This window comes from Bacillus rossius, chromosome 2 (genome assembly GCF_032445375.1).
Source record: "Bacillus rossius redtenbacheri isolate Brsri chromosome 2, Brsri_v3, whole genome shotgun sequence".
NCBI classification, from domain to species: Eukaryota; Metazoa; Arthropoda; class Insecta; order Phasmatodea; family Bacillidae; genus Bacillus; species Bacillus rossius.
The window spans coordinates 100,032,581-100,047,706 of record NC_086331.1 but is presented as its reverse complement, the minus strand read 5'-3'; the positions used below and the strand labels follow the sequence as shown (position 1 = coordinate 100,047,706).

Below are 15,126 nucleotides of genomic sequence, written 5' to 3'. Positions count from 1 at the left end.
GAAACTGTATTTATTAACATCTTTTTTACAAAACAAATTTCATCTTGTTATTTTGAATGGTTTGTGAACTACAAGCTTCTCAGTACCTTGTTTCATTTGCTAACAATTTATTAGTCATTCTCTTCCCTCCCTAAAAAATTTCAATTTAAACCATGTTTTACAACATTGTCATTTTCCATTTATACTGTGGCATTATTTTTATTACTAGGTATACATACCAATGTTAAGTCCATGATATGAAATTTTTGTGAAATTGGTTGAGTTGTTGGTATTTTGTTTTAAAAAATTCAGTAAATGGACAAACATTTTCTATTTCAATTTTTTTAAATTACCAAATGTTTGAACTGGTATTATTCAATTTTTTAACCGATTCTAGATTAACAAGATTGTCCGACATTAAATCTAAGGCTTGTTCAAATTTCTGTAGCATCAGTTTATATAATTATTAGCATTTTTATTCATTGAGGTAGAGCAAGGATGGGAAAAACACAATTTGAAATATCTCCTTAATGAAGGTTTTATACAAGGCATTTTTTTGTTGCTTTTGAACGGCATAAATGATTCCCAGAGTTTGGCCATTAAGAACTGACATCTTTTACATGTAGTGAAAAAAGTATGTAAATAGTTCAGATTCCTCATTTTATCTCTTCAGCTCTTTAGAACTTAAGATATGTTTTTATTCTGTGTATCAATTGATCATACATAGTAAAAAGGTTTAAGTTGCCATGCATTGGTACAGTAAAGAGTAAGCCAAACTTTTGTTTTTTATAAACACTGGTTTTTAACTTTAAAAATATTGTGTAATTAAATGGGAGAGAATTATAGTTCTTTATAACCATGAAACAATGTGTGAGTAAATAAATGGGAAAGAATTGCAGTTTTTTATAACCATAAAACAATAGAGTTTACTTAAACATCTTGAAATGTTTCAGAAAGGCAGTGTTAATTAGTACATCAAATGGTGCAGGAAATTATTTAATTTCAATGTTAAACAAATGGTAAGTAATAGTGTGATTTGACTTGTGGTACAGTGCATAAAGAAAATCTTAAGTCAGAAATATGTTGGTATAGCTATCATTGCCATCCTGATTATATAAGTAATTTTACAAAACATTTCACCAGAAATTAACAAAAAAAAAACTTTCCCCATAACATTAAGTGTGTGTGTGTGTGTGGTGACCAGCATGCACAGATACATCAGAATCACTGCGCTAAAAGGTTTGTTGTTTTGATTGAGAGCTGTGTATACTTTTAATAAAATTAATTTTTCTGTGTTGTTAGAGTTTTGTAATAATGTATTTTATTTTCTTTTAAAATCGTATATGTAAATTATTGTTGAATTCACGGTTTTGTTTTAAATCTTGTTTTTCCTACAGTGTCGTTATTTTTCGTAGGTAACATGGTGGGTGTGGTGAGATGACCCTTTAAATTGGGTTTTCCATGGTTTTGGTGAGTGGCAAACTTGATTAACATTATCAATTGTCAAGTTATGCCCTGATACTGTTGTTTTCTCTTATTTCGTTTTCATTTTCATTTCTCGTGGTGGTTGTTTTTCTGCAGTTTTGTATTTTTTTTACTTGGTTTTATGTGGTTTTATTTGTTTGTTTTGAATTTATATTTCAAATTTCCTTCATAATATTTTTTTATTGGTTGGTTTTTTGTCATTTGTAGTTTATTATTTTAATAATTACAGCAATTTTAATTGGTTTGTTTTGTTGATTCTTTTGTCAGCCATTTGTTTGTCAGTCACAAATTTTTTATTAACAATGTATTTGACAGTCTTCTATTGCTCTTTCAGTAATTTTTTTTTAGTTATTTGTTGCTTCTTGAGTACATTCTTTTATCACACATTTTTAGTTGTCTGTTGTTTTTCAGTCACTTGCTACTTTTGTTAATTATTTTTGCATGTTGTTGGCACTAGGGTTTTTTGGTCACATGTTGCTTCTGTCCCTTGTTTTTGTTCAATGCAGATTTTTTTCTGCTATTGTGATAGTTTTTCCCTTCAATGTTTGTCGTCTGTCATGATGTTTTATTAGGTTCTGACAGTTTATTTACTTCCTGTGGTTGTAATTTTAATTAATTTTTTTGGTGGTTCCTTTGTTCGTATATATTTTGTCTTTTTTTTATGAAGATGCTCAATATTAGTATGAAATTATTTATTATGAAATACTATTAAAAATGTATTTGCTCAAACTTTCTATGTTTTAGTTCATCTTGTGACTGAGAAGTAATTTTTAAATTACTATAACAGCTATTAAATTTGTTGTTACTAATTTATTTATAGTAAAAGTTTTCTCTTAAGGCGTGTCTATACAAACAGGGTTGCTACAGGTATAGAAAACTGTTAAAACTCTTAAGTCAGGGAACTGGAAATGGTCAAGGAATACCAGGAGAAGTCAAGAAACTTACAAAGTATTTTTGTAATTTTTTCTTGTGATAAAAATGAAACGGAATGTATCATTTCTGCTTGCAACGTAATAAAATGGTAAAACAAGAAATATATTTTAATGGTTGATTTTCCTTTTTATAGTGAAATCACGGGCTCTTTACGGTAAACACGGAGTGTAACAGAATGAACTATTCCCATTTACAAACACTTGTATTGATCTAAAACATCATTAATTTTGCTAACTGGCCATTTAGTATTTTGATGCACCTGCATCACCTGTGAACACAATTCCAACATGAACTGGCTTCTCAACAAACACTAGCTGAGAAAGCATATTTTTCATTTTCGTGTCTTATTTGATGTTTAGAGTTAGTCCAATTCATTTGCATCTTTTCAGTCAGATGTAAAGCATAGTGGTTGGTTGGTTGGTTGTGATATGTTTACACATTAGGCTTTGGGCGATTAGCACAGTGTTGACTATGTTATATGATATATTGAATAGTAATTGAATAAATTAATTTTGATAGGGAAACTTTTCCCAAGTAAAGTAGCTTAGCTTCTGGGTTGTAGTCGTGTTCAAGGTAAATATATCACCGACGTTTCAGTCGAAATTGCATTCACAGTCATCAGGGTAGAGTTACCTACTGAGGTTCTTCTGCCTTTAATTCTGTCGCCTGGGAGGAGTGTTTCCTGAATAGCTGCAGCTGTGGGCCAATCACAGCCTTCCTTTCATCTAGTTGGCCTGTTGGATTGGCCAATCAGAGCTGGGCTTCTGTGGCCTCTTCTCTTCTGATTGGCTGGGCTGTTTGGCCAACCAGAGGCGACCTGTCTTTTGTTAGATGCAGATCTAAGTTATGAGGTTTTTCTGATGAGTGGATCATCATATATTCTGCTTAATTTGTAGCCATCTTCTGTATGTTTGCTGGGTGTTTTAATATCTATACTGATTCTCAAATCTATCTTTTCTCATATTGTTGGATTTGGCTATGTGTGGATTTGGTGTGTCTGGTTTCCAAGGTGTGTTCTGCTATAGCTGATCTTGGGTTTTCATGTTTATAGTCACTGATAATGTTTTTATTTATAGCTTTTTCAGCTCTTCCTCAATATTATCTTCTTCACAAATGCCTCTAGCTCTGTTGACAAATGTAGAAATAACAGTTCTCTTCTGAAATGGTGGAAGGTGAGAAGTCGCCTGTAGATACCAGTCAATGTGGGTTTGTTTTCTGTGGCTGATGTGGTTACCCTGTTCTCTTGTGACCAAGACATCCAGAAAAGGCAATTTTCCTTCTACTTCCACCTACATGGTGAAATGTATGTTCAGGTGGATGTTGTTCAGGTGTTACAGGAAGTCTTGCCGCTTATCTTTATCACAAAGGTGATTTGGTGCCAAGGTAAAGCAATCGCAGAAGCCCAGCTCCGATTGGCCAAACCAACAGGCCAACTAGGCGAAAGGAAGGTGGTGATTAGTCAACAGCTGCAGCCAATCAGGAAACACTCTTCTGGCGATAGTATTAAAGGCAGAAGAAGTTGTAATAACCTCAGTAGGTAACTCCACCCTGATGATGGCGACTTCAGTGTTGACAGAAAAGTCTTTGATATATTTGCCTTGGACGCGGCTATAAACCCAGTAGCCAAGTTACTTCAGATAATGGTCGCGAAAGCCTGCGATCTTATATTCCCAAGTAAAATTATACTATGGAACTGTGTATATAAATTTGTTTAAAACAAGTGTAATTATTATTGAGGAATGCAGGGGAAGTCTATTTCTAGTAATTTTTTCTGGGAAAATATGTTTTATCATGTAAATATTAATTTATTTTAGTAGTCATCAATTTTAAAATTAAAATGAGACTTTCAAGAGGCATATATTAACTCCTTTTAGACCCCCTCCCCGAAAAGGGTGTAAATTGAGTGGCATCGCATGATCATTCTTGTCTGGAAGGTCATGGAAACTTGTCTATTTAAGTCTGGAAAATCTTGAAACATCAAGGAATTTTGGAATTTCAAGCTTGTAGCAACCCTGTACAAACCAGTGTTTAGGATTCTATTACTGCATGACAAATAAATGCTTGCGTGATTTTGGAAAACTTTAAGTTCATTTTTTTGTCATCTTCTTTTATAATTAGTGTTCTGATTAGTGATAGTTACATACCTTGAAAATGAGGACTTGTAAATAAGTTGTTTAAAAAATGGCCAAAATCTGGTATTCCATGCTAGGTAGAAATAGAATGTTTTTACTTTTTCACCTGGATTTGCTGTCTAAATTTAAGTAGATATTTTTGTGTTAAATGAGAAGAAGAATAATACAACATTATAGGTAAATACTAGGTTATCATATTTATTTGGAGGTATTGATAGTATTAAATTGCAATGTAAGAAAAATTTAAGGTAATATATTTATTATACATTCAGTAAAAATTGTGTAGGCCTACTATTGTCATAGGTGTATTGATGTTTTTGAGCATCATATTGGTAAGTACAGGTATACTTTTACTTATAAGGTTTACTTTTTTTGGCACATTAAGTAATTTGAATTAATACACAAAACATATTTCAAAAATTTTATCCCTAAATATGAAAATTGGGCAAAGACTCGTTTATGGAAAAGTTGAGCTAAGTCTCCTGTGTAAAAAATGGAGACTTCCTATTCTTAAAGTAATAATTATGCAGATATATCACTTTACCAAGAATTATAAATGTAAAAATGGGCTTGGATTCATCTTAAAATGTTTTACTTTCTTGATAAGCTGTTTTTTTTTTACTTTTCATAAAGAAAATTCAAATATAAATGAGTTATCATTAAAGTAATGAAACATTAATGTTTTTTAACAGCATTGTTGTACTTACAATACCATTAATACAAGTTATGATTAACATACAAATTGAACTAAATGAGTGGTTTTTAGAGTATACAAGAATACAAAATATTTAATACATTTTTGGAAGTTATACTTTAAGTGTGTTGAGGTTGAAAGTTTTTTATCCAATGGAAATGCAACATGTTGATTTCTAACGCGCATGCACGTTTCTGCTTTACCTACCCATGAGCCAAAGTCGTCCAAATACCCGACAGAGTGTGGCAGCATCAACCTGTATATATTTGCTTTCATGAACATCGGGGAGGAAAAAAAGGACAATCACTGTTGACATGAGATATTACAGAAACCGCTTCATCCCCTTTCCCACTGTGGTATCTCCCTTATTTCACCTGATACCATAACTGAGCCACCAGCTGGGTAACAAAAAATTCAAAGTTAGAATTTTGCTAAATTTGAAGATCTTCATAAACTCATCGTAACTCCATATATCTGGTTTCTTGGAAAAAGGCAACAAGAAATCAGTGGCAACACTAAAAGGACCAGAGTCATGGATACATGAGTCGTAGATATATAAATAAAATTCTTTGCTACCCAAATTAAATTTATTGCCGAAAAATGCACAAGAAACCAGTAAAATATAAGCTATGCAGTACGCAACATAGCTATTGCACCAATTACCCTCGGTACAATTTCATTGATAATTTCTAACACTAAATCAGAAATGTTAAAGTTGAGCAAAAACTTTTGCAATATGAAAGCTTGGTCAAAAATAATTTTTTTAAGAAGTTGCCAGCACATTTACAGGGTTCCTACAATCTGGAATGTCAGGGATAGTCAGGGAGAAATAAATGTGTCAGGGAAAGTCAGTGAGATAGCTATAAAGTCAGGGAAAGTCAGGAGATAGCTATAAAGTCAGTGAAATGTAGTGGAAAGTAAAATGTCGAAAAATAACTCCAAAATAAATATATCTAATCAAAAAACATCATATGTCTGGCTATTAGCTATGTACATACATCATCTCTAGTTGCAATAAATTCTGTTCCGCTCACTGTATCTTTTGAAGGTTACTGCAGTCTTCTGCATGCAGTGGTGAATGAAGATGTGAAAGTAGTAAAGAAGTTCACTAACTCGGCTTGTATGTCTTAAGTTTTGAGATATATTAAGTATTACGCTGTATTTACCATTAATAGTGTTTTGCCAACACACTTACTAGTTTGTTTCAAAATACAGTGGAACCCCTCAATTACTCTTTTCAAGGGGAAAACTGAAAAAGGTGTAATTCAGAGGAAATTGTAATTGAGGGAAAAGTAAAATTTTACTAAAAACTACATGATGAACATGATGATAGATATAATTATTCTTCAAGTCAACTTTGATGTAATAAAGTTTTACAACAATAACTATTATTTTTGTTTGCAATTAACTTTAGTATTTAATGGCAATCCTAAAACTTAAGTAAAAATATGTTATAGGCCAAACATTAACAACTTGATTTTTTTTAATTTTTTTTGCCATTGGTCCACATTGTTCTGCAGCATTTTCGATGGACATTTGATTATGAACAATTGTGTTTAATGTAGACACGAGAAATTCTCAATGCCTTGGCTAAGGCCACACGCGATCCAACGTGGTTGTCAAACTACCTCAAAATATTCCATTTTTACTTAACTGTTACAGTGTTTCTTTCACGACCACTCGTCATTGCACGAATATCGCGAAAATGAATCATAAACGTGAATAAATTATCTGTAGAACATGTCAATAAAACACGAAAATTTACATTAAGGTAAACAAAAACAAAGCCCAAAATCACTGGTACCAAACCAACACAGTGGTGCACAGTATATTTTGCCAACGTTTGCCAAGGAGTGAGAAACTGTATTTGCTCCGCGGACGTGTTCCTTTCACTACATGGAACGATCACCCGTGAAAAAACAGCATATTTCAAGGATTTATATATTTTACGGTGATATAGTATTTTAAATAACGTGAACCTAACCTAACCTAACCTAACCTCCTAGAAAATAAAAATAGAAAGAACTTTTATTTATGTATCTGACCGAACCTAACTTAACCTTTCACTTCGGTAAACTTCGGAACTGTTCGGGTTGTGGCTGTGGCTCTCTTGCCTGTGAAAAGAAGGCTATCTGTTTGTTGCATGTGGAGTAATAGCTTTTGTGTGTAACCATCCACCTACTTTGTTTTGTTCCAGGTTGATTATGTAAAGACTGTTACAGTTCATTATGTCTGACAAAAAAACTATTTAATCAGCTGTGGCTGAACCCAGATCTGTTTCCGGATTTTTCAGCATGGGTGCATCCTGTAGATGGGCATAATACTCGAGCATTTTGTAGTATGTGTAAAAAGACTTTGAACTTAAGCAATATGGGAAAGCAAGCATTAGTTTCTCATGGGAAAGGACCAACCCATTTGAAAATGGTGGGAGGTGCGACGAGTCAGACTTCTTTGTCTTCTTTTTTCATAAAGACACCAGGTAATATTGCAAGTTGTTCTGTATCAACAGCGATTTCAGACATTAACCTAGACAAGGGACAGAGTAGTGATTCTTCTTGCTCAAATAGTGTCTTCACGTCACAATGCACTCGGCTTCAGATAAACACGGTCACTAGTCTACAGAATGTAGTGCCTCAAAGAAATCTCAACAATTACGTTTTAAAAGAAGATGCAATGAAAGCAGAGATTATTTGAAGTCTACAGGTTGTGTGCAAGAAAATGTCTTTTAATTCTTTCAGTAACATAAGTACTGTATTTAAAATGATGTTTACCGATAGTGCAGTTGCCAATGCATTTACTTTAGGAGGAGATAAAGTTGCGTATGTTCTTATTCACGGGCTAGCACCGTACTTCCAGCAGAATATGCTAGATCGCCTGAAGTTGTACGACAATTTTGTATTATTTTTTGATGAAGCATTGAACAAAGTAATTCAGCGAGGACAAATGGACATAGTAATCAGGTTTTGGGATGAAGAAAAGCAAATGGTTATTACCAGATACTTGAATAGTGTGTTTCTTGATAGAAGCACAAAGCAGTTAGAGGATTGTCTTCTCTAGATCTCTAGATCCCTCGATTATTCAACACTCACCTTCGCTTGGTCAGAAAAGGTTTTCTTTTCTTTTAGATGAGCTACTTGCTTCAAACAAAATAGATGATGAAGTTGCAGAAAAGGCTAAAAAGAATACTGTAACTTGTGTGATGTGAATAAAACTGTACTTAAGGAAATATTTCAAGAACACTGCGAAACTAATGAGGAGGCAACTCAATAGCACCTATGGAAACTTCTTAAGAGGAAGTGAAGTGTACAAAAACCTAGGGGAAGTAATTAAGATATGTCTTGTGCTCTCCCATGGTGATGCAACTGTGGAAAGGGGTTTTTCAATTAATAAGTCACTATTGGTTGAAAACATGCTAGAAAAGACAGTGATAGCACAATGCCATATTCAAGATAAAGTGCAACAGGCAGGAGGGATTGAGAATGTGAAAATAGATAAAAGGATGTTAGATTATGTGAAAAGTGCTCGAAAACGATATCAAGATTATTTGGAACTAAGAAAACAGAAAACAAGTGAGGAAAAAACAAGAAAGGGAGAAAAGAGATTGTTAGAAAAACAAGTGAAAGAGTTAATAGAAGAAAGAAAAAAATTTATGAGGGAAATAGAAGAGAAAAAGGAAGCAATGGAAAGGGAATTAAAAGAACTTGAAAAAAAAAAAGAGCTTTGCTGTAACTAGTATTTCAAATTTTTTGAATTTATTTGTCACATGTTAACATTTTGTTTTGTAATTGAATTACGTATTTATTGAACCACAGTATTTTGAATTTTTTTAATATTCATGTCAAAAATGAAAGTTTTAGTAAAGTTTGTGTCTGCTTTCTGATATTTATGTTTAAGGTGTGGTACGGTTAGCTGAAGGGGAGGAGGAGGCCTATATAATTAGGGCACAGTTAAAACATCAATATTTTTTGTAAAACTGAATTTTTTTTCGTAATTGGTCAGGGAAGTTTCAATGAATGGTCAGGGAAAGTCAGGGAAGTTTCAATGAATGGTCAGGGAAAGTCAGGGAAGTTTCAATGAATGGTCAGGGAAAGTCAGGGAAATAAATTTGACTCAGGCTGTAGGAACCCTGATTTAATCTCTAGCATAAAGTCTCACACAAAAAACTAATTGTTGAATAAATATATACAAAATTATGAAAAATTTATTATTGCATGAAAATGTCACTTGCAATTTACAGAAATAAAATATTTTTATAGCAATTTTAACTAGCTCAAAAACAGATTATACTGTTTAAATTTGTGCGTGCTGTAGACTGCTGAAGCAGATTATTTAACCTCTGGAACTTCTTAAAAAAATCTTCAAATCTGTACTGGTGATGTAATTTATTTTAATGTCTGTAAAGTGCCAAGCTTTGTGCTTCACCAAAAAAGTAGCTTCGTGCCAATGCTGTTACCACTCCCGTTTTTCACTCTAAATTTAAACCCAGCTCCTCTTTAAAGTGAAACTTATTACAAGTCTAACATTTATTTGTGCTCGCCCACAAATTTGCTAAAAATATTGGGTAGCCTCAACACAAGCTAGCTGTGTCACTTAAGGGCGCCGTCTGGCTAGAGAGTAAACGCGTGACCGCGTACATAGCATGTCGTTCTTGCTCGGAGCTGAGTGGTGACATTCGGAACTACTCTTATCTCCTCACTGCCCCACCCCACTAGTACCCACCCTCCTCCCCATGCCGACACTGCTGGCCAAGTAAGAGCAGTCCTGCCGCCTCACTCTGCGTCCTTTAGTTTACCGTAGCTGGCGTGCCAATTGCATATATGTTTAGTGTAGCGATATAGCAAAATACTTATTTTAGTGGTTGATAGTAATATGTTAACATTAAGTTATTGTGTATATGTCACACAGACAAATGTGACTGCATACGTAAAAAATAATTCTGTCTGAATTACTGACTTAGAAATACATGTCTGGACACTACTTTACATTGATGGTTGATTACAATGTGATTTTTTCCCGGTTATTCGCAAAAATACTTGAAAACCTCTATGGTGCCACCAGTACAGTCACGCTGTGAACGAGCATTTTAATTTACATATATTTAATTCCAAAAATGTTTAACTTTTGAACGTTTTCTTAACTTTTATCTATATATTTTTTAAATTTTGATCGGTTACTAAATTAACAGCATTTCTGCACCAAGGGCGCGGGCAGTTTTATTCAGTCACAAGGGTGTCAAAAATACGTAGGCAAACAGGCAAATTTCCGGACTAAAATCAGTAGTAGGGATATTTTAAATACAAATAATTTAAAAGGCACACATTTTTACTATCGGCTTTTACATTTAAAGTTTTGATGATGGAATTTTTTTTTTGTTAAGTTTAAGAATGCTTGGTATGAAATAAAAAGTAGATAAGTTTTAAAAAATTTTGATAACAAATGAAAAGAATCTAAATCATTAAAGAAAAATATTTGTTCAATAATATTAAATCTTCAAGTAACAAAATAAAAATATACTTTACAGCAAAAAAGATTTTCTTCAAGGCAGCTGCAAAATAAATTTTTGTCATTCTTCATAAGCACTGCACTACACAGTTTTTCCAGTATGACAAATTGAGTAAACTAAATCCATCCCTCTCGGCACAGACTACAGGTTTAGGTAGATTTTGAAGTACCTATAGCTTCATGAAATGTTCAAAAAACGTCTATAAACTTCTGAAACTTTTTAAGCATCCTGTACGTTCTACAATATTCAAAATTGATCGAATGAACACTGTCTTATTCCATGGCCCAAAACTATTTTAAAAGATTTAGTTCAATTCATCCAGGACTGAATAACATAGAATGTGTTTCATATTACGCCTACACATTTATTACCTTCTAACACTACTTTTCATACCTTGCACTAATAAGTGGTCACAAAAAAAATTTGCTCTGGATCATTGTTTATGATAATATGAAGATAGTAAAAAATAAATTTCAACATATATTATAGGAACTATAAAACTTTTTTCAACCTATTATAACTGTAAATAGTTCGTCGTATCGACAATTGTTTCAGCCAAAGGTTTTGGATAATGTTTAGGTTTTTTGCAATAAATTATTTCATTTTTGATAGTATATCAACTAAAAAGTTCTGATATTTTTTGTCATTTAACCATTTTTATTCCCACGGCTTGCTGTAATGGCTGGTTACATAATATTTTACTTCATATAAACGTTCTTGACAATATATAGAAAGTTAAATAAAAATATGAATGACTTTGATAATGTAGGTACATGGTACGGAAGTTTTGTTTAGTTCTTTTTATCTCCACATGACATTTTTTTTCAACTTCTTGCGGTCTAATCAAAAATTTTGGACCAAAGTTTTAGATAAAAAATATAAATACTTATACATTTAACATTAATTGTTATATAATTCATTTTTTAAGAGTTTTACCATAAATAAGAATGTATTTAATATTGTACATGGTATGGGAATTGAGTTTTATTTTATATTTCTACCCTTGCTATTTACAACTCCTTGAGCAATCGTTTGGCTTATCAAAAATTGTTTCAGACAAAAAATTGTGTTAAAAATTATAACATTTACAAACAATACTAACAGATTTGATGGTGTGTCTACTAAGGAAGTTACGAACTTTTCTGTCCTCAAACTCATGTTTTTTCCGACCCTTGCATTTATGGTTGGTCGTATCAAAAGATGTATTCAAAGGTTTTTGGTATCACTCCTACGAGTTATAATACATTTAAACGATTAAATATTTGTCATACTATGGGATTTAAAGCGATTAAGTTAATAAAAACCTTCCCCATTTTACACCTTTGGTGGGATTATGCTCATTAAAGAATTCGACCAAAATTTTATTACTATATTTTATTTATCAGTTTGGAAATGATTTGTGCACAATTAAGGCAGTATCGTGTCCATAAATTATATATGTATATACACACAAACGTTTGATTTCACAATGGCTTCGGTATCTATAAAACATTAAACGAAAAATGATCTTAAAATTTTCCTGCAGTCGCACTTTGGAAATGGCTTCAATAACAATAGGTAGTCTTTCTTCGAAATATACCTAAGAATCCACAAACCAAACAAAATAGAAGAAGAAAATAATGCATAGAGATAACCCACAAAATAAAATTGTTTAAATATAGAACTGTGTTAAAGATTAATTATATTTTTGAATGTATTTACATACAGTCCAAAAATAAACATTTTTTTTTTTTCCAACAATGTCCACACTTTCTTATTTATGCAGATACCAATTTTACATGTTCTGTTTGAAATCACCTTCTGCATTCAGTTTTCTCAAACTCACCACGCACATATGCACGAGCACATTTAAACTGATTTTCTTACTAAACATCATTTCCCAATCAGAATGACACTTGGCATATTACCTGTATAAATACTAGTCCTATAAAAAGTACATTGTAAAACCCAATATTTAAGTTGAAATTAAACCGCCGTGTTTTCTAAATATCTTCATTGAAGGACTACATCATGACACGTTAGTGTGGTTCTGACAAATAAAATGTAAGATTGAGCAGCGAGCTTGATAACATCTTCAAAAACTTGTTTGTAAATATCATAAATCCTTTCAACCCATTACAATCCCTCTGCTTATGAATGTGTTAACTCACTGTCACCGTTATGGAAAGAAATTCCATATTGTTTTTGTTTCCTTCTTAAATATATATATGTATGTAATTTATAAATATACTTATAATATAATTTTTAATATTGTTCTTCTTACATAGTCCACAGACGATACTGAACAAAATTGCTAGCTATTATTTACTTAGGTTCTCTCTTATGGGAAGATTGTGGATGTATCTTGGGTCCACCAACTCTGGCAGTAATGAATTCATGTAGAACTGTATAAGTTTATCTTCCATTAAACGTTTCCAGAAATGGTCATCTTTTGTGATTTTCTGATAAAGCATTCCTTTTGGAGTCCAAACGACAAAAAGGCAGAATTGGCAACCTGTAATATGGAGTTGTCCCTGAATTTGGTACACGTACATATGACCGATCTTGAGATGCATTTTTCCATCCTTCAGTTCACAAAAATTAATTTTTTTCTCCAGAATTGTCGTTTCAGGAAGCATAGTCTTGGCAGTTGCAGGGCATTTGATTTCAATGATGCCATCACTTTCAATGAGCCCATCAGGCGATGCTGCTAGAAATTTTATATTTTCGTCAATGAAAAGTCCTGAAGGAATTATGACTAAGACCAGCTCCTGTTCCAGCTGAGTGACTGCATGAGGTTCATTCTCAATTCCATATTTAGTTGCTTTGTTTCCAGAGAAAGTTGAATTTAAAATAGATTGAACTGTTTTAGAGCGCGGTGTTGTTTCTCTCATTCAACATATTTTTCCGAAATTTGAAGCCGTCAGACGCTTTGCTCTTTCACATTTCCACAAGATACAGTGCCTTTGTCCAGTGGTTGATGACTGGATATCATGAATTTATTTGCTCTCACACTGCAGTGCTCTCAAAAATTCTTCTTTTTTCTTTTCGTATTCTTCAGGATTCATATCTGGTATCTGAGAAACATTGCCATAATGTGAGTCTTCTGAAAAGTTATTTTTCTTTTTAGTCTTCTTTGTGGGGTTTTCCAAGCGCCTCTTATTTCTTTTTTCAGCAGATTTTTTTTTGGCTTTTAAATATTTTTTTGAATATTCACCAGGACTGTGATTTGTGAATTTTTTGTGAATTTCGGCTTGTTCGTTACCATCTGCATTGCACAAAATCACGGAAAGTTCACTTCTGGTAAGGTATCCACCACGGAGAGAAAAGTTGACTCTTTTACCACTAACAAACTTTGCAACTGTACCTATTATTAAAAGACCCAGCTCTATTTGTTGTCATGTTTTTCAAGAGACTTTCTGCATGATGGAATACCAGATTATTTGCTGACATTATTTCATTCCACATGCCCATACTTTTCATACTTGGAACTATATTCTCTTCTGTGCTTATATAACCTTCACAATAGTATTCTCGTTCACTGCACTTTGAATGGTCCCCGAATACATGAAATGGTCCATTGTGAATATCACTCCGTAATTCCTTTACACGTTCTTGTTCAGTTATTCCTCCGACAGCTGGAAGAGGAGGAGAAGTGCCACTATCGCCCTGAGCAGGCAAGGCATCCCCCCCTCCCCCGTCTAGGCGCCTCCGCCTCCGCGGCGGGAGAGATAGCAGCCAGCTGCCGGTACAGCTACAGAGGGCGCCACGAGGTGGCTAGCAGTTTCGCCTGTGCATACGTTTACCTTTATTAGTGCCTCAGAAGATTTTCCGCGGTGACATGCCTGTTTAAATGCAGGAATCAATGCAAGAAGGTCTAGGGCGCGTCTGACTGGTGAGTTCCTTAAATTCTGACTATTTTACTGCACAAAAAAATAGGTTCAAAAGAGCCATTTTCGTGATATTGGCGGGGTCGCAAAAGTGTTAGGGTGGGTATGAAACAACTTAAATCCACCAGACAGACGTCGAATGTTCTTTTTACTCCTTTACTGCCCAAACAAAAATTGATAATCTCAAGTTCTTTCTAAAGGAGCGATATAGAGGTAAATGTCTACAGTGGCTTCCTTCCATCGTCCAGACGGCGCCCTTAAAATGAAACTAAGTTCACCTGCAGTACTGCTAGCGGGCGGGTAACTTACTTATAACCAAAACATTAAGCTTCCCAACACCGCAACACATTTGTACTAAAAGGTCAAACTTTCTATATTTTATGTAAGTCAGGGAAATGAAAATGGTCAAAGAATACCAGGAAAAGTCAGGGAACTTACAAAGTATTTCTGCAATTTTTTCTTGTGATAGCAAAAGTGAAATTGAATGTATCACTTTTGTTTGCAATTTAATAATAGGGGGGAAACAAGAAA

General features: G+C 33.4%; 1 protein-coding gene across 4 annotated transcripts in view; it reads left to right on the top strand.

Annotated features, from left to right (window-relative positions):
* LOC134529513 (uncharacterized) overlaps positions 1 to 15,126 on the top strand; it is a 159,521-nt gene that overhangs the window by 39,947 nt on the left and 104,448 nt on the right. For 2 of the 4 annotated variants that reach the window (XM_063363673.1, XM_063363675.1), the window contains exon 2: positions 1,395 to 1,449. The exons of the other annotated variants lie outside the window; for them this stretch is intronic. In XM_063363673.1, coding sequence (XP_063219743.1) covers positions 1,441 to 1,449 — 9 coding nt within the window. In that variant the 5' untranslated portion in view covers positions 1,395 to 1,440. The remainder of the gene's footprint in view (positions 1 to 1,394; positions 1,450 to 15,126) is intronic. 4 annotated transcript variants of the gene reach the window in all.